The 25,039-nt window shown below is 35.6% G+C and overlaps 2 protein-coding genes across 4 annotated transcripts in view; one reads left to right on the forward strand and one right to left on the reverse strand.

Moving 5' to 3' along the window:
• LOC306870832 (smoothelin-like) overlaps nt 1-16,441 on the forward strand; it is a 62,835-nt gene extending 46,394 nt beyond the window's left edge. For all 3 annotated transcript variants that reach the window (XM_079418261.1, XM_079418260.1, XM_079418262.1), the window contains 8 exons: nt 1,171-1,344; nt 1,875-1,937; nt 2,026-2,089; nt 4,683-4,856; nt 4,944-5,064; nt 5,990-6,141; nt 9,051-9,219; nt 15,123-16,441. In XM_079418261.1, coding sequence (XP_079274387.1) covers nt 1,171-1,344; nt 1,875-1,937; nt 2,026-2,089; nt 4,683-4,856; nt 4,944-5,064; nt 5,990-6,141; nt 9,051-9,198 — 896 coding nt within the window. In that variant the 3' untranslated portion in view covers nt 9,199-9,219; nt 15,123-16,441. The remainder of the gene's footprint in view (nt 1-1,170; nt 1,345-1,874; nt 1,938-2,025; nt 2,090-4,682; nt 4,857-4,943; nt 5,065-5,989; nt 6,142-9,050; nt 9,220-15,122) is intronic.
• Nucleotides 16,442-18,995: 2,554 nt separating this feature from the next.
• LOC306871821 (selenoprotein M-like) lies at nt 18,996-24,755 on the reverse strand. The gene is made up of 5 exons (XM_079419994.1): nt 24,581-24,755; nt 22,738-22,773; nt 22,553-22,587; nt 21,472-21,550; nt 18,996-19,694 (listed from the first exon to the last, which is right to left on the reverse strand). Exons 1-5 carry the CDS (start codon nt 24,677-24,679, stop codon nt 19,482-19,484), a joined length of 462 nt encoding a protein of 153 aa, XP_079276120.1. The 5' UTR covers nt 24,680-24,755; the 3' UTR covers nt 18,996-19,481.
• Nucleotides 24,756-25,039: the final 284 nt, after the last annotated feature.

Below are 25,039 nucleotides of genomic sequence, written 5' to 3' on the forward strand. Positions count from 1 at the left end.
ATGCACACACAGTGCTATGATCATCTATGGTGTGGGGGTGTGCAATATTGATTAAATATATTGATTTTAACAATATTGATTATTATATCTCTATGTTTTTTGGGTTTTGTCAATAATTAGACACTATTTTGCTAAATTTGGTGCTGGAACCTCATGGTTTAGACCTGTTATGGACAAGTTTTTCATATTCTGTGCAATGATTTCCATTTTTTTACCTTATAAAGGCATATTTTTCTAACCATTTTAGATATATGCATTATCTTTTGTCAAATTCTCAAATAAATTGAATCAATAAATGGCTGTTACCAATCAAATGAAATCAGTATGAAGAAAATCCATTTTTGCACTGCAGAAGTAACACAGCTGCGCCAAAGTAACATTTAGATGTATTTACATGGACTGTTTAATGCAGAGGTGGAATGAGTGCATTTACACAAATGCAGCGTACATTATTTACATTTACATAAATGATATGAAATTATATTTTAAATATTAAACTATAACTGCCAGTAGATGGTGATAAGTTTAACAAATGAGTTTTTGAGCTAGTCCTTAAACTGATTCGTTCAAATGGTTGATTCATTCAGGAACGAAGTGAATGGGTTATTGATTTGTTCAAAAATGCAGATTCTTTCAAAAACTAAACACTGCTGTCTGTTGCTCAGAGACATGTAAAGTTCTGTTTTAGATTTGTTTGGCACATTTTTTGGTGAAATAGAGCATTCATAATGATAACTCACAATATCAGCCATATGTTTATTGAACTATTGTAAAAAATCATTATCACATTTGGTATCACATCAAAATCTCAATTTGCAATCGTGCTGATATTCAGGAAAAACAATATGTCCGCTGGCACATTGTTAAAACAACAATTATGATATTGTGATAGATAAAAAATATTGCACAACCTTACTATGGTGTTAATCTAAGATGTTAACGCTTTCACACAAGTGCTTTAAACATGATAGTGATAGAGTCTGAATTGTGTGATTTCTGTCACTAGAGTTGCAAAATGTTTTCAAACAAGTTTCTTGGACACACTCCCTAGTCAGATCAGTCTCGCCCATGTCGATTGTTGCAAAAGTACTAATATGGTCACCCTGATCCATTCTCCATCCTTACCCTAATTTCTCTTCCTGACGCTTTTCATTTTGCCTGTGACCTCAGACCAGAGAGAGAAGGAACGAGATCTGCGTCTGCAGGAGCTCAGACAGCAGCGGGAGGAGAAATCTCAGAAAGCCCGAGTGGATGCAGACACCAGTGAAGTCGTGATGAAGAAGATTGAGCGCTCTGCAGACGGCTCCACTATCAGTCACGTCACCAACCGCGTTTCCCATTCAGGTAGCACAACATGTAGTGAACTCTACTTGGCTGTATTTTTTTTCCCCCCTCTGTAGTCCACTTAAAATTTAAGGTTTATGTTCAAGATTTTGCAACAAAAACGATAATAGTTTTGTTTTACAAGACCTTGGGAATTAATTAATGTTTATTTAATATCAGCAGACAGGTCAGCAGACTCCATTTTACATTTTAAGAGCCCTCGAAGAAAATGCTCCCTAGTAAAACTCTCCTGTAAAATAATGAAGTATTTTTGTACCTTTAAAATGGCATTCAGGTCAGTTTTGACCTGTAAATTTGGTGCATGCATCTTAAAAATCAGACATTTTTGGTACGGGAATAAAACTCTGGAAATGGGTTAAGACATTTCAAAGACAGTTACATTGTATTACATTGTACTGTATCAATTTTGACCCGGATATTAACTAACACTTTACACATGACGTTATGCCAACTTTTTATCTGTTGGCTAGATTTGTCTCAAAAATACTCATGACTCATCATGACACTGTGTGTGCCACTTGTGTGTGCAGATGACAGTGCCAGGACGTCCCGCAGCAGTATCATGGAATCCAGCTATGTTCAAAAGACAGACAGTAAGTGTACTCTGTTGGTACTCAGTATTCAGTCTTACTTTCTGCCAGCACCCACTTCAAACCCACTTTTCTCTTATTATCTCATCAGAAGGCACCGTGCAAACCAAATCCTACAGTTACTCCAGCACCACGTCCACTAGGAAGGTTGGCAGGTGAGTGCTTTAAAGTCAACATAATTAACTCTTTTTGGTCCTGGGGGCTATTTTGGTCCTGGGCGCTAAGAAAAGTGGGGATTAAAGTCCAAAACCTGACTTGAAATAACCTAACAAATCAATCTGGACTAAAATGGTTTCATAAACGACAATTCAAGTTCACACAATCTCACTAATTCGATCCAGGTTCAATGAATCAGGATAATTTGATGTGCACGCTTATTCTTAATCAGCCCTTAATGTCGATCATGGATCAGATTGATCCACCATGGCAAACAGCGAATATTTGTGCTGTTTAATGCATTTGAGACGTTGTGTTTTCTTTAGTGACTGACATGTCACAGGTATATTTTATCTGTAAATGTTAGAAAGTCATGCAAATATATCCATTTTGCTGTCAGGAGTGAGCAAGGCTTACGTGAGTGAACGAGCGCTGCTGGGCGCATGCGCGCTACACAGACAGAGCGCAATCAGTGTTGCCAGATTGGATGGACGATTTCCAGCCCAAAAGCTCACTAAAACCTGCCCAAAGACCGCCCAAAAGTTTAACCATCAAAATAATGTGATTAGAATGTAAATCAAGGTTGATAAGAGCCATTTTTAACTCCTTTATAACAAAATAATGGCGACAAAATAATATAAATATAATGCTATATAAATTTCCCAGGGATCAAATCGGGGCAAATACATTAAAGAGAACTACCAAATATGATTAAAATAGCAAGCAGACACTTTCAAAATGGCAATCAAGAAATGAACAGATACCCTCAAAAAAAACAAGCATCATTTTCAATGTCAACAGTCAGAATTTAAATGGAAAAAGGGCCCAATATAAGTGATCAGAATAAGCAACGTAATTATAGATATTTCACACTCGTTCATGCACACACCAGTCAAAAACTGTGTCATTCTGTATGATAATCTGACAATAAAACAACAACAACAACAATAATGTTCTTACTTTCATGTCGCTCTATAATTTCACACAGAACTATGTGCTCTGATTTCGGAGTTGCAGTAATATAGCCATCATCTCCCTCAACAGGTGTAATTCACGTTTTGAGTTAATCTCTCCACTCTTTACCATCGAACTTATATAGGCATTATGATCACTTACAGTTATACATTCAAAATCAGATCCATTATCGCGCTAATAACCTGTCGCTCATGAATCATCACGTCTGTCTGCTGATCCCTAGTGATTGGCTAAAAGTGCAGCCGCGACGTCAACATCAGCACTAGTCTCTTTGCAGTGTGCGTGTGTTTAGTAACGCTGTGATGACTGATTGGATGCATGCAGTAGGCTATATATGCACACATGGGCTTGTTTGTTAACCAATTAGCCTATACAATTCGCCAAAAATCGCCAAACTGACCAAAAACCAGCCCAAATTTTGTCCACCCGCCCAAGCCAATATTTACCCGCACAAATTTAAAACCGCCCAAATAAAACCCGCCCAATCTGACAACACTGAGCGCAATAGAGTACTAGCGCAGTCATTCTGAATAAAATATACTTTATGCTAAAATATTTGTTGTTGGACATTAAATGACACACAGAATTTTAATCCTACATATAAGTGTAATTTTATGATGGCAGTAACTGTAAATCAAACGTTAGCTGGCTGATACAGCCATATACCTCCTATCAGTTCAAATGCAATCTGATTTCTGTTTTTTATTTTAATTTTTAATTCAGTGATTTTAACTTTAATTTACTGTTTTTAATGCTTTAAAGAGCAATTTTAGATTGTAAAGTTTAGTTATTATAAACATAAAAGGCACAGCTGTCATAAAATCAGAGTTATGTTTTCATATATCTTTAAAAAAAAAAAAAGGTCATTACATTTTGGGCACAATACATTAAATGCATAAATAGTAGGTTGTAGCCTACTTTTTTATGTGTTTGATTATTTAAGGTGTATTTTCTGTATACTTTTATGTTTGTACTAATAATAAAGTCATCTAACTGTATGTGAGAGAGTCAGTGGAAATATCGATGCGTTCCTATTGGTCAGCGTTAAGAGGAGCTCAGCTTAGCCTAACAGTTAGCCTGCTCCTGACCAGGTTAGTTTCTCAGCATCAGTTGCCACAGTGACTGAGCTTGAGCTATGGTAATTTTGCTTTCAGAAACCAAATCAAGTGAAAATAAGTCAGAATTACTGAAATAAACTTGTTTTATGAAACAGACCCCTTATTTTATACACCGTAGTTAATTTTTTTAATAATTCCCAAATAACTATTCAGGCATTATATAACACAGTAATGGCAGTTAATGTAATACCAACATCAAATGAAATCCCATCCTACTGAACATACACTACTGTTCAAAAGTTAAGGTCGATAAGATTTTTTTCTTTAAAAGAAATTAGGCTAATACTTTTATTCAGCAAGAATCGTGAGTGTCGAGACTGAGGAGGAGGGTACAGAAGCATCAACACACTCCAGTATTTTGAGTTTGGACTCCAGTGCCCATTTCAACCGCTAGCTGTCAATATTACATACTGCACCTTTAAGGTTTTTCATTATAGTTGGGTGATTTATTCTGTAATGTTTTCTTTCTTTATATAATTTTCCTCTCTGTTTCCTTCAGTGTTTTTGACCGTGAGGACAACACATCTCGTAGCTCCAGCAGAACATCAGCTCTTGAGCGCAGACAGGGGGAGAGATCAGAGCTGATGAGGGCTCAGACGTTACCCAAAACATCTGCAGCGCAGGCACGAAAAGCCATGATCGAGAAGCTCGAGAACACTGGAGGCTCTGGAGGGTGAGCCTGTGGTTTTCACACACTTTCAGGCTCATTTAGCTGACAGAAATACCACCTGTTCAACAGCATTTCTCTTTCTGACTGTAGCAACTCAGCCATTATTCAAGTAAACAAGGTGCAGCGCTCCACAAGCTTTGGTGTCCCCAATGCCAATTCCATCAAACAGATGCTGCTGGACTGGTGCAGATCCAAGACCCGTTCCTATGAGGTAACTGGAGAAAATCAGATCCTGAATGAAAAATGAAACCTCAATCATCATTTGCTCACCCTCAAGTTGTTCCAAAGCATTTTGGACTTTCTTTCTTTCATAAAACACAGCTTACATGTGCTTACAATTAAAAGTGAATGAGAGATAGGGCTATAAAGCTCCAAAAATGACAAAGCAGCACAAACTGCCCTAAAAATAGTCCTCAACTTGGAATAGAGTTCATTGGTGTGCTGTAGAAAGTACTAAAGTAGCTTTTTGAGGGACAGACTGAAATAGAAGTCATTATTCACTAATTTCTAATTTCTTATTCACACTTTTTCTTTAAGATTGCTGTATTTGTTTAATTACACTACCATTCAAATGCCTGGGGTCAGTAAGTTATTTATAAGGGAATTAATACCTTTTTTTGGCAAGGATGCATTAGATTGATCAAAAGGAAACACATTTGTAATGTTATAAAAAGTATTTATTTACAATAGAAATGTGTACAATATATACAATTTATATACAATAGAAATGAAAGAATTGTGAAAAGTTTAATATATCATGGTTTCTGCAAAAATATGAAGCTGTACAAATGTTTTCAACGTTGATGATAATCAGAAAGGTTTCTTGAGCAGCATATCAGCGTATTAGAATGATTTCTGAAGGATCATGTGACACTGAAGACTGTAGTAATGATGCTGAAAATTCAGCTTTGCATCGCAGGAATAAATTAAAACACATTCAAATAGAAAACAGTTATTTTGAATTGTAATAATATTTCATAATATTACAGTTTTTACTGTATTTCTGATCCTATAAATGCAGCCTTGGTCATTTAAAAATCTTACTGACCCCAAACAGCTGAACGGTAGTGTACGTTCTTATTGGCAACCGTTGCTCTCTGTCTTCATATTGTTTCTCTCTCCTCCATGTCATGAAGAATGTGGATATCCAGAACTTCTCCTCCAGCTGGAGTGATGGCATGGCGTTCTGTGCTCTGGTGCATAACTTCTTTCCAGAGGCCTTCGATTACTCCAGCCTCAGTCCCGCAAACCGCAGGCAGAACTTTGAAGTGGCCTTCAGCACAGCAGAGTGAGTCCAGAGTCGCATATATCACATGATCAAACACGTTCAAAAGAATTAAGAACCAATAAAATGACAGACAGAAATGCAACTCAAATTTGAGTTTCTGCACTACGGGACGAATTCACTAAACAGTTGCTTCTGACGTCAATCTCAACCAGTTGTGTGTTCGTATAGCATGTTCATTAATGCATTCTTACATTAACATGTTGCATTTAATGCCACAATTTATGTAAGAATGTTATTCTTTAGTGACAAAACACACACACGGCATTTTATAAATATCAGCCTCATGCAATTAATGTGGTGTTGTTACCACAGATGGAAAGCTGGCAGCAAACAGTTGTTTGTGTACATTGTTATAATTCTGTTATAACCAGGCACATATCCAGACGTGTCATGCGCATTTTCTGCATCTTAAGCTGATCAAGTGCCTGGATACCACAGCAGTGGAGCGAGGCTGTAAAGTCTCGGTAAACGATGCCAGATTGAGGTGGTCTACTGCATCCGCTACAGCCTACCGCTCAGAACCGCCTTGAGATATGCCATGCAAATTGTGTTCAGCCCTTATTTTTGTAGGCTTTTTTTGCGGCATTACCTATTTTGAATGATTAATTTTCTGAATCATATTTTGAAACCGTGCAGAGAGCGTGTGCAAATAAATGATGCTATCAGCAGGCGCAACTGATTCTTAGTGAATTCCCCCATGTTTCTAGTATTGTCAAACTCCAAATAACACACTCAGTGTCAGTTTGTTCTAGTAACCTGCCTTCATGTACATAATTTGGGCCCTGTAGGATTTAAAAAAAAAAAAAAAAATTTCTAAAAGTCTCTTCTGCTCACCAAGGCTGCATTTATTTGATCAAAACATACATTACCGTAATATTGTGAATTATTATTACCATTTAGAATAACAGTTTTCTATGTGAATATATTTAAAAATGTAATGTATTCCTGTGATCAAAGCTGAATTTTCAGCATTTTCTGTTCAAAGATAATTTCTGATTATTATCAATGTTGAAAAAAAGTTGTGCTGCTCCATATTTTTGTGGAAACCCTGATGTTTTTTTCAGGATTCTTTGATAAATAGAAAGTAAAAAAAAAAACAGCATTTATTTGAAATATAAACTTTTGTAACATTAGAAAGATTTTTTTTCTGATTAATTTAATGCATCCTTGCTGAGTAAGTAAAAAATAAATGTTTTTGTAAATGTATTGCTTTGTTTCTGAGCCTGTTTTAATACAGCCAAATTTATAACAAGTTCTTCTGATCTGCATCTCCAGTCCTCTCAGATTAATCATCTTTTAATAGCTGTCATTTCCTTTAGTTTGTTCCACTTCAATAACTAAACCTTAATTACTAGCTTTTTAAATTATGATTTAAATTTATCCTCTGCTTATTTCCTTTTTCGTTTCCCAGTTAACCTAACATTCATGCATTTCTAAATGAGAAACATCCAGCTGAACGCTCACGAGTTTCCCCACAATAGTGTCTGCTAACAGAAGAGCATTACTCAGTCAGTATTGTTTGCTGACCTGAGAATAGGCCTTAACCTGCTTCCCCTTTGGTTAGTCTGTGTCCAGGTAATTCCAGTAGACACTTTCTCATTTCATTTTACCTCCACCTGACTGTGAGCACTGGTTATTTCACTACCCCAATTGTTGTCATCATTAAAGGCACCATCTGTAATTGCTGTTGTGGCCTGAAGGTGAATTCATATTTGGTCATTTAAGCCGCTGTTCAGCGTTCAGCGGTCTCAGGCAGATCACGAGCTCCGCTGTCATCATTTCCAATGGTTACTGCCACATTGCGTCAATTATTTAAGGTCCTTGCACACAGAGTCCGAAATTTTTGTGCGTTTTTTTTTTTTTTTTTCGTATTCGTCATCCTTTCCTATCAAAATGTTTGCTACAGATACGAAAATTTAACCTGATCCAAATTTTTTTATGACAGACGAAAGTGTCAGAGGCAGTTTGTAAACATGATTGACACAACGTGAGGTCGTATTTATTTTATAAAACATTTAGCGATCATGTGTTGTCATTTTATGGTATATTTTGGTATATAATAGTACCATATAATATATGGTATATTTTCTCCATTAGTTTCGATTGTTTAGGCATGAACACGACAGTCACCCAAAGGACCAACGAACCAAGTTGTATCATAATTTGAACACATGAATTATCGCAATTGAAAATCAAAAAGTGCCTCTTCTCATTGCTCTTCTCTGAAACAGGCATGTTGCAAGGATGCTGTCCCAACAAAGCTGTCATGCTCAAACTGATAAATTCTGTATTCTGACAATGACAAATTTGACTGTTGCATTATGAAAACGAAACAGAAAATTCATCTTTGTAACAATGTAAATCCGTTTTGAATCAAAAAACACTATTGGTGTTTTTTGAAAATGTCTTCAGTCTCTTTGTGAATACCTGGCATGATAGTATTTTTTTTACAAGCATTAACAGATGTGTGCCTTTAAAGAGGTCAGTCTCCACCGCTCCAGCATGATCCCATCACTGAGCTTCTACAGGCTGTTTTACAGTCAGACAAACAGTGTTTGTCTTACATTCTAAAACGGTGTTTGTCTGGAGACCAAGGGTTACTTTTTGCATTGCTGTTATTGTCTCCATACTGTATGTTGGTGTTGTTCACAGTCACTTTTGCATAATGAGATCACAGAATGGATGCAATGTTGCTCTTTTTGATGTTGTTTGTCTTTGCTCATGTATTTGTTATGAATCTAAGGCATGAAAACACAGTTACATATGCTGTCATCACAGAGTTTAATTTTGGCTTTTTGATTTTGTCTTGTCTTATTTCTCTCTCCTCACTGGCCTTGTATATCCCACTTGTTTCTGTCCTTTTTCTGTCGTCTTTCCTTCCTCTGTCCCCAACCTCGCCGTGAGAGTAGGAAGCTGGCAGACTGTCCGCAGCTTTTGGATGTGGAGGATATGGTGCGGATGCGGGAGCCGGACTGGAAGTGCGTGTACACGTACCTCCAGGAGTTCTACAGGGGATTGGTGCAGAAGGGCTTGGTCAAAACCAAAAACTCCTCCTAGGGTCAAAACTCAGAGCAAACGGTGAGAGCCAGATCAGATCTTTGAGGAGAAACTCAGCTCAGTCAATCTTGGGACCGGCAAGAATTAAACATGATGGAGCAAACTAACCTTTAAAAAATAGATGGTTAAATTAAAAAAAATCAGGACGGGACTGACAATTTGAGAATCGGGAAAAATTTTACATTTTTAAAATTTATTTGGTTTTAATTGGTTGGAGAAATTGATATTTATTGCGGAATTAAAATGAACTCATATTTTAAAATGTTAAAAATAGACATAAAATCAGTAATACCATATATAGTGGCCCCCAAAACGTATTTGCACACTAAAAATGTATGAATATCACCGTGTTAGATATTAAAATATCAAACAAGTGGCATTATGTTAAAGGTGCACTATAGGGCTGCACAATCTTGGGTGAAACGGAGTCTGACAGTGCAATAGTTTGTTCTTCTGTGATTAAGATTTTACAATATGAAAAAATACAGGAATTTTCATCAGATAAAATAGCTATATTTGGAAATAAATAATAACACTTTTAGAATGCTTGTGGTGATTTTGTTGGTAAGCATATCTGCATAAAGCTTTTTTTTACTCTAAAACTTTTTTATTTTGATTTTTTTGGAGTGTGGACCATATTTTAGGGCTGTGCAGTTTTGGTAAAAATTAAAAATTTGGATTTATTCTTCAGAAGAACTAACTCAAACCTCTTTCAGTAACTATAAAGTGAACATTAAAAAAAAAAAAAAAAAATCTGCTTTAGTTTTAGTTTTTTAAAAGATTTTTTTTATATTTATAGTATAACATAATAAATGTATTGCAATAATACTATTGTACAGTAAATGTATTTATAGTACACTGTAAAATTGCAGCACTTATATGTCACCCTGGACCACAAAACTGTCATAAGGGTCATCTTTTTGAAATTGAGATTTATACATCATCTGAAAGCTAAATAAATAAGCTTTCCATTGATGGTTGTTAGGATAAGACAATATTTGGCTGAGATACAACTATTTGAAAATCTGGAATCTGAGGGTACAAAAAAAAATCTAAATATTGAGAAAATCGCTTTTAAAGTTGTCCAAATTAAGTTCTTAGCAATGCATATTACTAATCAAAAATGAAGCTTTGATATATTTACGGTAGGAAATTTACAAAATATCTTCATGGAACATGTTTACATAATATCCTAATGATTTTTGGCATAAAAGGAAAATCAATAATTTTGACCCCTACAATGTATTGTTGGCTATTGCTATAAATATACCCATGTTACTTAAGACTGATTTTGTGGTCCAGGGTCACATATTTACCTTTTGCTTTCAAAATTTAACCCAGTGAGCTTTTATTTTGGTGATTTGCTGACAAATATATTTGTAGCGTGATTCAGACAGAAGCGCTTTAAGTGTCTCAGAATCACTCGGTTCACAGTTAATTAACAAAGCTGCTCTAAGACTCAGAAACTCTGTATCATGAGCTGCATGCATGTAAATGAACACAGAGCTGTGCTTAACTCTAAAACATGCAGCGCTCGTATTTAATTATATATCACATTTTTACATGACAATTGTACTAAAAAAGCAAGAGTTTTTCTTGTTTTTTGAAAAGTTCATGTTTTCAAAAGGATCCCTGTTCACACAAATTTATAAAAAAGACAAAAAAAAAACGCCGTGTTAAGCATGCCAGACCAGTAGTTAGCGATGTAATTTTATAACGAAACACTACTGCGTGTATAAGCATTACTTGTGCATACCTATAGACTGAACACATAATACATGTGTATTACGTTACCATTTTCACAAATGCGTGTTTTTATAGTTTACATGGTCATGGTAATAGGATTGTTTTTAAAAACCCATTCAGCCATATGACAATATTGATTTTATTTCTACATATAATGCAACCTTAAGGTTCACATTGTACATTTTTACTCAAGATGACAGGAAGATTTAATAGAAGCTGTTTTATTTCGCACAGAGAGGCTGCATCACAGGGAAGAAATATTATTAAATGATGAGCCAAGTACTACTCACCTACACCTGTGTGAACTGACTTCATACAGCCACTGATAAATACCAGCTGGTTAAAAGTCACTGCAAGAATTCAGGTTGAGAAAATATACATTAGCAGATGCCACTTGGTTTGATATTTTCAGATATTTCAAGTGTTACTTAGTGCTAAATAAAAGTCAACATATTAGATCCAGTTATAGCACACCTGGACATTGAGCTTAAAAGGTAAGGCCTTTTGGTCTCACATGCGCACCATGACAGGTATTGGTCTATATCAGCGTTCTGTTAGTAAGTTTCTGACAATTAGCATAACAAAATATTGTGCATCTGCCAGCGCACCCGCTTTTGTCAGAGAGAAAGCGTATGAAAAGACAGACTTGAAGCAGTGATGCCCAAACATGGTCCCGCTCATAGACATGTGAAATGAGCCCTGCTCAGATACTCTGCTTTAACTACCAGTGTAAAGAGCACATCGGACACTAAACAGAAGCTTGTTCTTGGCACATGCTGAATGTTTGCTATCACAGCTTCTAGAGATTTCCCTTTTGTCTGTCTTGGAGGAGTAGCAATGGGTAAATTATTCAGAATTCAGTACAACTTAAACCCCTGTCTACAGCATCTTCCATGCTGTCAGTTACTGCAAAATCATTTCTAATTTTCTTAAAACAAGTTAACAGTAATGCACTTACAGTGCAAGTCTATAGAGCTGTGCATTTTTGGAGGGTTTAAAAACAGAAAAGTGCATTCATACTAAACTCTATCAAGGACCCTCACATCAGGCTTATCAAACTAAAACTCTATATATAAATTCATTACTTGAAATAGTTATTTTATTTCAGTAAATGTTTATTTCAGCTAGTTGAAGTAAAACATTTGAAGCACTAAAACTGAAACTCAAATATTTAATTTAATAAAAACCATTTAGACCCATTTTAAAGAAAAAATTACAAAACAACAATGTTAGTAAGATTTCACCTAGAATTTAAATAAAAACAGAATATATAAGTGAAAACTGAATTCAAAATATTAAAAACTATATATATCAATAATACTGAAATAACATGATGATCCGATATATTTAATATATATAAATATATTATGCAAGTGGATCATTATTTTATAAAATAGCTCTAGATTTTTTATGTAGAGAAAATAATTAAAATGAGCATGATATAATTTTGTGGAAAATGTAAAAAAAAAAAAAAAAAAGCAGCATATTTTCTATTTACAATTTAAAGAGTATTACAATGTATTTTGTAGAATATTTATTTATTTATTTATTTATTTATTTATTTATTCATGCCAGTTCTAGAATCATACTATGTGAGGGGAAAAATAAGTACTTCCCCTTTTAAATTTTTTACACACCCCGTTATGAAATGTCCTGGTATAAATCATCCTGAAAATTTGGAACTAGAGGATAACCGATTTATGTTAACATATATATATATATATATAATATTTTGTGATTTTATTTCGGTGCAGTGCCTCATCTCAAGTTGTGTTGTTGGAGCATTACTATAAACACAGTTATTATTTTTTTCACAAACAAATCGAAATGAATTTCTGTGGTAATCGACAGCATGCTGTCAATACACTAGAGGTCGACCGATATGGGTTTTTCTCTGGCCGATGCCGATATTTAGAAATCAGGGCAGCCGATGGCCGATATATGATGCCGATTTTTTTTGGGGCCGATATGTTTGGACGATTTTCTTTCTTTTTTTTCCCCTTCATCTCAGGGATGTTAATTTTTTTTCAGTAATTTATCAAAATATTTAAAAAGGTTTGCTACATGGTTAAAATATGCTGTGCATATAAAAAATTACGTTTTTTAGAGAGAGAAAGAGAGAGAAAAAATCACGTATAAGTCGTATTTTATTATTTCATTCAGAAATAGGCCTAATGTTGACGCAAAATGTTTACAAACATTATAATAAACACTGTAAACATAGCTAGGCTATTTTAGTTCCCCTCTCTCCACAACAAATTCTTTCAATTAACAGTATTTAGAAAAGAACAAAAATTAAAAATGTAAGAAGCTAGCTATACACGACAAGCCAAAACAAATTCATTTAGGCTAAAATTAAACTGAAACCAACGTTGGGTCTCTCATTCGACAACAAAATCAAATGTTTCCGTATTCGCGATGTATTTGAATGCCAACATATTATTTATTATGTACAGGTGCATCTCAATAAATTAGAATGTTGTGAAAAAGTTAATTTTTTTTCTTGTAAGTTATTTCAAAAAGTGAAACTTTCATATATTTTAGATTCATTGCCTGACCTGAACCCCATAGAGAATCTATAGGGTATTGTCAAGAGGAAGATGAGAGACACCAGACCCAGCAATGCAGATGACCTGAAGGCCGCTATCAAAGCAACCTGGGCTTCCATACCACCTCAGCAGTGCCACAAACTGATCACCTCCATGCCACGCCGCATTGAGGCAGTAATTAAAGCAAAAGGAGCCCCTACCAAGTATTGAGTACATATACAGTAAATGAACATACTTTCCAGAAGGCCAACAATTCACTAAAAATGATTTTTTTTATTGGTCTTATGAAGTATTCTAATTTGTTGAGAGTGAATTGGTGGGTTTTTGTTAAATGTGAGCCTAAATCATCACAATTAAAAGAACCAAAGACTTAAACTACTTCAGTCTGTGTGCACTGAATTTATTTAATACACAAGTTTCACAATTTGAGTTGAATTACTGAAATAAATGAACTTTTCCACGACATTCTAATTTATTGAGATACACCTGTACTTCACAAAATTACTGAATTTCACAGGAAAGATTTGTTTATTTTTTATAAATAAAGAACTGTATTTCTTTAGTCAATTATTAAAGTATTACTTTACACGGGCTGATTTATTCATTTTTAAGTATTTGGGATTTTAAGAACAAGTGGAAAATGTGCTGAATGTTTCATTTCATCAAAGTGAAATTAGCATGCAGTTAGACTTAATTTACATTCGTTTCAAACGCGGAGCCAGGCGTGAGTTGACACAGGTTGCGCGCGTGCGTCAGGCTTTGTCCATATTGCCAGATGCGCTCGTGAGACACTTGCGGAGCAGAACCGGACGCGAGACCGCGAGCATAAAAGAGCATTACGAGACAGGCTACGCAGCGGCTCGTCCGTGAGACGCGGAAGACGCGCAGCGTGTATATATATATATATATATATATATATATGTATGTGTGTGTGTGTGTGTGTGTGTGTGTGTGTGTATATATATATATATATATATATATATGTATAATTTGCCTAACTTTCGATCTGACCCTTTTTAAATGGTGGGCGTATACGCAGTTGGCTAGAGCAGTGCTGATCGGGGAGAAGGTGAGCTCACTCTGTTGGTTAGTAAGACTGTCACTCAAGGCTGGCAGTCGTGCATATGCTCTGGATCAGAGTAATATCGCGTCCAAATCGCAAAGTCTCAAATCGTGATTGCGATTCGATTTCGATTAATCGCACAGCTCTACCAGGTAGTTCTCTCTTCAAAAAAGTAGGCAGGCAGAGGGGGACATCACAGGGTTATCCGTTGTGCCAGTGGACTGGCAATCTGCTTGCCGCACGAGGCAGCATCACGTGTTGCTTGCAGACGCGCCTGTATATTAATCGGCCTAATTTGCAGCACAATCGGCCTATGCTGATTAATTAAAAAATGCCAAAAATCGGCCGATTAATCGGTCGACCTCTACAATACACGTTCACTGTACTTCTTCAAAAGCAGCAGGAGTTGCTTTATTCTCCAGTACATAGTGAGTAAATTCTTTGTTTCAAATGGCAGTGCTGCAACCTGTTGGTTAGGCATATCAACTGCACAGAGTTAGACAGCATAAAAAGCATAATTTCATTTGCATTGTTTTATCATTTTTCTGTGGTTGTCTTTTCATTAGGGCCTATGCTAACTGCATGCCCCTGCTGGAGGTGGAGGACATGATGATCATGGGTAAGAAACCAGACTCCAAGTGTGTGTTCACGTATGTTCAGTCACTGGTGAACCATCTGCGCAAGCATGAGATGATGATGGCGCGGGCGCAGAGAACCACTGACTTCTGATGCTCAACACGCTATAACGTCTTTTCATTCTGATCCTGTTACATTTCAACAGTTAAAATTGTTTACTTTCCAGACAGATCCAAACAACTCCTCTTGTAACAGCTGTTTTTATGAATGAGTTTTTTTTTCCTACACTAGTTTTAAACGAACAGTAATTTGCACCCAAAAAAAGTTTCCAAAAAATGAAAATTGCAGGAAGTTAGTGTAACTCCCAAGATGCCTCTTTCTTGATTTCATGTGCTAAAAACGAAACATGATTTTATGTTGATTGCCCATATCTATGGTTTTAAAAGCTTTTACGGTACTGTTGCTGTTAATGGAGCTCAGACCTGCATGCTTTCACAAGCTTACTTGAAGTTTTAGTTCTGTTTCAAAAAGAAATGAAGGTTATATGTTCATTTGTATGCGATTTTATTGTTTATTTAAAAACGTTGCAAGAATATTAATCTCACTGCTTGTTATGGCTTCAGCCGTTGAGTGAAAGATGCAGCTCATGACCTGTTTTTAAATTGTTTTTCACTTAACTGAAAGTTTGGTTTTACACTGAACACAGAGCATTGGGTTAGTTTCTCTGCAGATATCAGACGTCTGCCTCGTTCTTCTTAGCGAGAATTGGACATACGCATTTTGAATTGATATCAAATAAACAAACATGCATGTATAGATGCAATTATGATCTGCCCTTATTTATGGATGTCTATTTTGGATTTGTTGATATTCCTGAACTTCATTTGGATGCAATGAAGTTTGTCCCAAAACAAGCTTAAAGGGTCTGTTTTTGTGCATCTTTACATATACGAGGAAGCCTAGTCTTGAGTCAATTTGAGAAGAATATTTTAGCAGTAAATTCACCTGAAAAGGTCAATGATGTTTATATATTTGGTTCTAAAGATGGTTGTACTTTTAATTGTTTTAATGACTGCACATAATTTAATTTTGAGGACGAAACGCAGCTACTGCAGCAGCCACGCCAGAGAGTGACTTTGTTTGGTGCTTGACAGTTGCATGAGTAGAGCTCATTCCTTCTAACATTCATTCACACTGAAAGGTGAACATTAACATTGTTTGTACACACTCATTCAGAAACTATTGTTCACTCAGTATTTCCCTACACCATGGTTTTGTATAGTAATCATTAAAACCATAAGTAACACCAAAAAATGTGTTTGTCATTTATTGCATTTTCTGAAATAGGAAATCAAAAAGATTTATAATTATAAGGAGTGCAACAAGACTTTTCAATGAGCTAAATTACTCAAGATCATTTTCTATAAATAAATTTAAATGTTTTATTGATGGTAAAAAAGGCAAGATAAATTAAAACTCCCAAAAAGCATACTACTGTATGTGTATAAAATGATCTGTCTATTTCTAGATCTATATAGGTAGATGGATAGATGGTAGTGCTGTCAAACAATTAATCGCATCCAAAATAAAAGTTGTTTACATAATGTGTGTACGGTGTATATTTATGTATGTATGTCTACATATATATAAATACACACACATGTATATATTTATATATAATATAAATTATATAAATATAAATATATACATGTAAATATTTTCAAAATATATCCTGTATATGTGTGTATTTATACTCCATATACATAAATACACAGTACATGCACATATAACATAACTTATTTTTGGATGCGATTAATCGTTTGACAGCACTAATAGATAAATTTGTTTTATAAAGTCCAAATTATCATTAAATGAGCCATATTTGAAGTCATTGTCTTACTTCTGTGCATCTGACCAGGGGCCTGTTTCAATAAGGAGGTTCAGCCAACTTAGAGTTCATCAACTCAGAGTTCAAGTTTAAACTCCGAGTTGACTTACTCCGAGTTGACTTACTCTGAGATGGGAAACTCAGAGTTTTCGATTACAGAACAGCTGAACTGAGTTAGCTTAAAAAAAAGAAACAAGAACGTGGCAGCAACTAAAAATGAAGTATAAAAACACAATTCAATCCAGGTAAAGCTTTAAGCATGAAAGGTTCATGGGTGTGGGCTAAATGGCTTTACAAACATTTGACATTAAATATCATTCAATGTCTATTTCAATGCGCTGCAGCTTTTTCCACATAGTCTAACACTCTTTTCATGTAATTAAATATTCTCTAATACAACCTGTTACATTTCTTAATTAGAGTAATAAAATTAACTACTGACTTGTCGACAGCAAGAATGCAGAGGGAGAACCTGCACCAGCACCACTGACAGATGAAGAGATGGTCAACTATTGGAAGATTTCTAAAATCCAAAAGTAAAAAGAATAACCTTTGCTTTTGTATTAGGAAATAAAGATGACCAAAAAATTGGGAATAATGTTTATTTAACAGCTGTGGTGGTGGTTATGGCTCCATCTGGCATCCTTCCATTTCATACAGTAATCAGTTTCAGAAGGAGGGATGGTGGGGATATGCTTGTCATCAATGCATCCAACCACACTGGAAATCCTGAAGGAAATCCTGATTATTTCAGGTTACTTCCACAGGTCACAGAAAGATGTTATCAAGTGAACATCATTTATCAGATTAGCCTCATTTAAACCCATTGCTACACCACTGACCTACAGTCCTGTGAAAACTCCTCTTTGACGGATTTGTGCCCAGGACAAAATTCTTAAAAAAAAAAATAAAAAAAAAGCGACACTTTCCTTCAAATCTGCATACAGGACTTATGTGTTCTGCATCTCCGATGCTTTAAAAAAAACTACCATTAAAAAAAAGGTACCGCTCAAATAAATATGCACATGAATACGGTGTAAAAAAATATATAATTATAATAACATAAATAATAGGCTAGAAGTCTTGTTTCCATGAAGGGGAAAAAAAAGTCATTTTTTTATTTTACTTTCCAAATTATCTGGCAATGGGGTAAGAAATTAAAAATAGCCTATTCTCCGTTTGCATTAAGATTATTTTTTCTTACCCCATGGAGAACAATTGTATATTTTACCAAGACTAAACATCTAGATAATTTTTCATAGAAAATGCATCTTAACTTAAGAATTTTTAAACGTTTGTACTTGAAATAAGACAAAAATACTCCGTAAGAAAATCTATTTTGTAGCGTGAATGAATGAGGTATTAAAACATCGCTTACACTATAAAAAGGGGGAGGAGACGGAAATAAACTCTGGGTTTACCAAAGAAAACCTGCTCCTGACCAGGTTAGGTTCACAGAGTAAGTTACCACGGTAACTGACTCGGAGTACAAGTTACCTCTCTTTCAGAAACGGGCTTGACTTACTCTGCTTTCCTGGGTTTGACAAACCTCCCATTTTGAAACAGAAAACCCAGAGTTTCCCTGATTTCAGGGTTAACATACTCCGAGTTTTCACTTAACCTCCTTTCTGAAACGGGCCCCAGATGCAGTTAATCGAGGTAATGAAGGTATAAATGGCAAACAAATGTAGCAACATTTGTAGCAGTTGAATTTTATATCTTGTGTGAAGTTGCAATGTGAACACCACAGGAATAGCATGCAATTAAGCTGCTGAAGTATTTTACTGCTGTTATTAATAATGTCATTATTGAACATTGGTCTGATCAAATTGCTCTTGCTGCTGACTTCTCTTGCATTACCATGATTTTCACAGACTTTAAAAGATACATGAACTTTTTTTTCCCCCCCTAGACTTCCAGGGCTTTATACTTTTTCATAATTTTTTTTTGTATAATAAAAACACTCATTCGCTGAGATGTTTAAGCCATTTATTTTCTCAGTGGTACCTTTATACTCCCACAGTCTGTTTGGAGGCCTGATTTGTGCCCATGAGAACAGAGATCATCAGTCCGCAGCCAGTCTCAGGCTTTTATAGCTGTGGACATCATTAATGTCCCCTTTGGGCAGAAATAAGGTTCTGTACAGAACAGTGAGAGCAAACAACCGTTACAGTTCACTGCCACAAACATAAACTACTCGCACACATGCAAGCGCTCACACTTACACTGAATTTCTAAATGCACATTTTCCAATCAGTGTTTTATCTCCGTAACCCCGCTCATAATCAAATCAAGTTGCTGAATGTGTGTTGACAGTAGTAGGAACTATTTTTAAACAATAATGTGGCCACATTAAACTCTGGAGAGAGCTCGTCCGGCTCAGTTTTAGCTCTCACGGTAATTGTAAATCAAGTAGGTCTCACACCACTGGCGTCCCACGCCATATCTCTTACATAAGGGGTTACAAATCTGTGTGCTGGGAATCAGCCTCTGATTGGTCAGTGTCAGTCTTAGGGGGCGGGTCGGTGGATTGGCCCTCAAAGGGACTGTCTTTCGCTGGAGCGAAGCGGAACTCCTCTGGCACTTGGTCTTCGGGATTCTCTTTTTTATAAAAGCCCAACGTTGCCAAGAGTTTGTTAATCTCAGTGCGAGTCATTTCAGATAATGGGATTCTCTGAAAGACAAACACACAGCTCTGTTTATAAGTATGAGATAAGAAAAGAGGAAATGCATAGGTTATAAGGACAAGTGCATCACATCAGTTCTTAACACATAAAAAAAAAAAAAAAAAAAAATCTCACTTATGAGGGGGAATCTATTAAAGCTACAGTAGCCTACACTGTAACTTTTGTCCCATCTAGTGGTTAAAAAACAAACGGCATGCGTCTTGTGTTTTTGGTTGTGCTTTACTCTGCGCCTCTGGGTAGATGAATGTGGTTCGAGGCACTGGTGATACAAGACACCTATTTGGGACATAAGACCCCATGGTGACGCGGGTGTCACAAACACTGGTGATTAGCTGGAAAGGTCTTTTTAAAGCATTATCCCTCACTTTCAACTCAGGAAGTCCCCAAGTGACATGTAATGAACACCCAGGTCCAGTCATGTGAAAATGTGTGCATTTTGGTTGCCATGGCAACATTTCCAAAATGGTGTCCTGTCTGGTTAGCATATGTTGCAGTGTCAGCAATTTTTAAAAATTTAAAAAAATTTAAAAATCATTTCAAAGCATATTTGAACAAATCTACATGCATTTTTACATGCTGATCTCCAGTGTGAGGTAATTATTTATTTTTATTCAGTTTGCACATTTTTGAGTTGTGAAAAAAAAAAAAAAAAAAAAAAAAATCTAGAAATTAATTTCTGGTTAAACCATAAACCTGAACAGGTAGATTTTTTTTTACAAAAGAGTTGTTGTAAACTTTAATGGTCACAGTTATGTGGTTTTGAAATATGTTGTGGCAAAGCAAATAAAATGCAAAAACTGTATTAGACTACTTCTGAAAAAGTTTTTTTGTTTTAACTTACCAGAAAAGTAATCATTTTGATATATGTTGTGGAAAACCAAATAAACTGAAAAACAAAATTTATTTAGCAAAAAAAAAAAAAAAAATTATAAATATTTTTTTTTTCCATTGGGAAATAAACGCCCAATGTGACATATGTAACATGAAATATTTATCATAAACGCCCAATGTCATATATATGTAACATTACAGATCTTTCACAAGGAGGGGTTGTATTTTAAAAACAACTGCAGAAACACGTTATAAGTGGTCCATTTGGTCTGTTTTATATGCCCCATAATTTTCCTATAAGGAGAAATTGGCCCGGGTTCTTATGGGGTAAATAAATAACGGTTTTTGTTTTGTTTAGTTTTTATAACCGGTTTGTCGTTTTCAATGTTCCATGGTCATATTTTCTTGTTCTTTTGATAACAAAACAGTCAGTTGGCATATACACTCAATTTTCCACGAAATCCGTCCCAGCAGCTCTAAAATGTAAATCTTTATTATAAACCTTAATAATCATGTTAGATGCATAGAATTTAACGCGGGTCTGAGACTTACAGTCTTTATAATAGCAACTTTCACAACTGTTTTATAAAGTTTAATACATAAATTGTGTGTCTGAAAGGGAAACTCCTACAAATGCATAGTCAGTGCCTTTTCAGTGATTTGTTTTCACTGCATGTCTTTAGTAAAATCTGATAGTAGTTTGATGCAAACTGTTAAATCAGGCTCCGAATGGTTAAAAACATATGAATGCAGCAGACATATCACGTAAGTGGCAATTTCCAGAAAAGACTTCTGACACTTTTGTGAGGGTTGCACTAGTGCTTGTGGTTTTTCTTCACTGGAGCAGAAATGGTAGTCTGAGGTTGCTAATCCTGGTTTAAAAGGATGTTGAAATTATAATTACAAATTGCTGAGCATTGACATTTTACTTACATCTAGTTCTTCATAGTAGTGGTTGAGAAGGACGAGTTCAGGGTCAGCCCCAGGAATGTGCTTCATCACCAGGTTGTGGCTGAACAGATGAACATTAAGGATATAAAGCTGCCTACTGCCTGACAGATATCAGAAATAAGTATCCTGAGAATTACACCTGTCTCTGTCACAGTCTTAGATTCTGTTAAGGTGTCAATGTATAGATTTGCATTCCAGCTAAACAAAGAAATGATTGAAAGGTGAAGGATGTGGATATGCCACTGGATATCACATGACAATGACCTGAACAGCTGAAAGTTAATCTGTTTTAAAGCTGTAACCCTGTAAAGGTTTCGTTTTTTTGATTGAATTACAGAACAGACTTCTGTCCCAACACAGAAAGCATGGTAACCTTAGCTGAAGCTGGATGTTGTAGCTTGAGAACCAGAGTAAGAGCTGCAGCAAAGACACACTGAATATAAGTCTGGAGGGAAGTGAAAAGTGAGAAGGGAGTGGAAACAGTCTGAAACAAAAGATTGTAAAAAGATACATTTAAGAACGAAAGGTGCTGTTATTGTTTTCTAGATGTATATATTTTAGATTCAACATAAGTTGCCTTTACAGCATTAAGGAGCCTTAACATTTTGAATATGAATGCATACATAATAAATAAACATGAATACTGATTAAATGGGAAAAAAATATATAATTATTCATGTTTATTCATTAATGCAGCATTTTGTTACAGTAAATGTCTTGACATTTCTAGTCCTCTATAATGACAATTCAAAATATGGAATAAATTATCAGTTTATTAATTTGAAGAAAAAAATAAAAATTCCAAATTGACAAGTGAGATATTTAAAATGATTTAATGTTTTAATATGTAGATAAATGTATCATAATAAATAATTCTAAAAGCAGTTTAAATTGCAATACAAAAAGAATCTGTCAATTGCTTAATCCAGTTTTTATTGTTATATTTAACATCACTTTTAATATTAATTAAATAAATTTTTCAAAAATGTCAATTTTCATTTTTTATCGACATTCTTGTTTTCCATAACTGATTGACTGGCCATCTGGTGATTTTAAAGGATACTACAGAGGAATGTCCTGGGTCACAAAGGCCTTGACCTGTTATGAATTGAGAGGAGAAATAAGTAAATAATACCATAAGCATATGAGCTGATGTAGTTTCCAGTAATACTTTTCATTACCATTGTTTGTCTAGAGAACATGAATATCACAGTGATGATGTACAGTATGAAGTGAATGTAAGCTTACCTCCCTCAGCCTATTCAGCTGTCATCCACCACACGTCTGGTGAAAGTTGAGAAATAAGATATGTAGAAACAAATAAAGTACACTTCTAGTCACTAAATGTTGTATACATTTTGTTGCACGGCTGTTATTTAGTTTCTCTAATCCAGAGTTCTTCAATCCAGCTCCTGAGAACCCACTCTCCTGGAAAGTTTATTTCCAACCAGCTTCAGCACACCTGCCTGCAATTTTCAAGCAGTCTTGAGGAGCTTGATTGGCTGCTTCAGGTGTGTTTGATTAGGGTTGTAGCTAAACTCTTCAGGATAGTGGGTCCCCAGGAACAGGGTTGAAGACCTCTGCTCTAATCTGGGGTGCGTTTCCCAAAAGCATCGTTAGCTAACTATGGTCGTTAGTTTCATTGAACTCTATTGGTAACGACGGAACTTGCAACCATAGTTGTTTTTGGGAAACGCACGCGATTAGATGTAGTACAACAGCACTGGGACTTCTCATTCATGATTTTGGTGGGTTTAAGAATGGTTTCTGCTTCACTGCTTGAATGTGTCTGTTGGTGACATGCACAACTTGATGCTCTGGCTTACAAAGAAATGAACTTTTCAGACCAACAGCACAATTTTGAACAAACAGTTGAGTGAATGACTCAAAGACAATCACTTGTCGCCACCTAATAGTATAAGGTGTAATTTTCAGAAAGAGTCACTGGAAAATCTTTACCACTAATACACTATATTGCCCAAAGTATTGGGACACCCCCTTCTTTAGAACAGAAAAAGGCACTAACAAAACTGTGGCAACAAAGATGGAAACATAATTCATGTATTTAAAAATTGTATTTCCATCTCTGTTGCAACAGTTCTGGACGTGTCTAAAATGACAGTACCCTTATGTACAAGTCATTGGTGTTTGGTGATGAGTTTTTGGCTCAAGGTCTGCATATAAAGTCAAACCAGAGGAGTTCAGCTGGGATCAGGACTTGGCTTTCTGCAGACCAGTCAAGTTCTTCCACACTGACTGAATCAATCATGTCTTTTTGAACCGTGTCTTATACACAGAGGCACTGTCATGTTAGAATAGAAAAGGGTCCTGTCCAAACTGTTGCTATAAAATTAGAAGCACACAATTCCTTACAATATCATTATATGCTTAAACATTAAGATTTGTACTCATAGAAATTACTAAAGTAGTCAAACCTGTTCATTAGAATGGGGTGACCCAATACTTTTGGCAATATATTGTATTGGTCTCAAACGCAAAATGAGAACAGTGAAAGTCTCAGTGCTTGTTGGAGTTTACATCAGATATATTTATATTAAATTAAAAGAGAAATATTGTTTAATTGTTTTTCTAAGAATGTGCTATTTTGGGGTATTCAATTGTATTCTTAAAGATTTTCCTCAGGCTAGACCTGACTTTTATTTTGACGTGAATTTAATACAGACTTATATTTTGACATTTAATTTTAACAAAAGACTTCTGCAGCAAAACGCTGGTTTAATTTCGGAACGTATCCTTCACTAAAGCATTAATCCGTACACAAATAGTTAAGTTTATAAAGAGTATTTAGAAGCCTTAACTAAAAATCTATTTGTGCCCTTACCAATCTCTTATTGTTCACCATTGAGGAAGCACAGATTTATAACAGCTATTTCCCGAATGTCTCCCTTACTCTAGGGATTAGCCTACACGTTCATCAAAAACATTACATTCAAACGTCGGAGCTTTTCCAATTCAAACAAACGACTAGTTAAACAAGCAGGTTACAGTAAGTGTTTGCAGGTCAGTTCTTATGTATGCAATCTCTCTCTGAGTCGGAGTCTGATACCGAGCGCATCACCTGCTCACTCACCTCCACTCTGGCTCTCGCTAGACCATTGAGTTTTTTCGTGTCCACTTCATATGATAAGATGACTGAGGGAAACAGGGCAGTGAAGATCAGCGTCCACATGCTGCCGGGGACGATGCTCGAGCTCAAGCTGTCTGCTCTCCACACCGACTCTGCCACGTCACGGCGCTCATATTTCGCTTTCTCTTTTTTCTTGCTGTTTTTGAAGGGAACAGCTATCGCTCTCTAGAGGCAGAGAGAGAAATTCCCCATAGGTGAACGGGACTACGGATTTAGTGATAACATGATACAATTTCAGTGTTTGCGTGACAGTAGCCTATTTCATATGCTGGAGATTTACCCATACAGTAGGCTACATCCATACACTTTACAGATTTAGAAAATATAGAATACAGTAATTAAAATATACAGTAACCTACATAATACACGTTATTAAACATGCAGCTGTTTTGGAGTACACCT

This window comes from Barbus barbus (genome assembly GCF_936440315.1).
Source record: "Barbus barbus genome assembly, chromosome: 6".
In the NCBI taxonomy this organism is placed as follows: domain Eukaryota; kingdom Metazoa; phylum Chordata; class Actinopteri; order Cypriniformes; family Cyprinidae; genus Barbus; species Barbus barbus.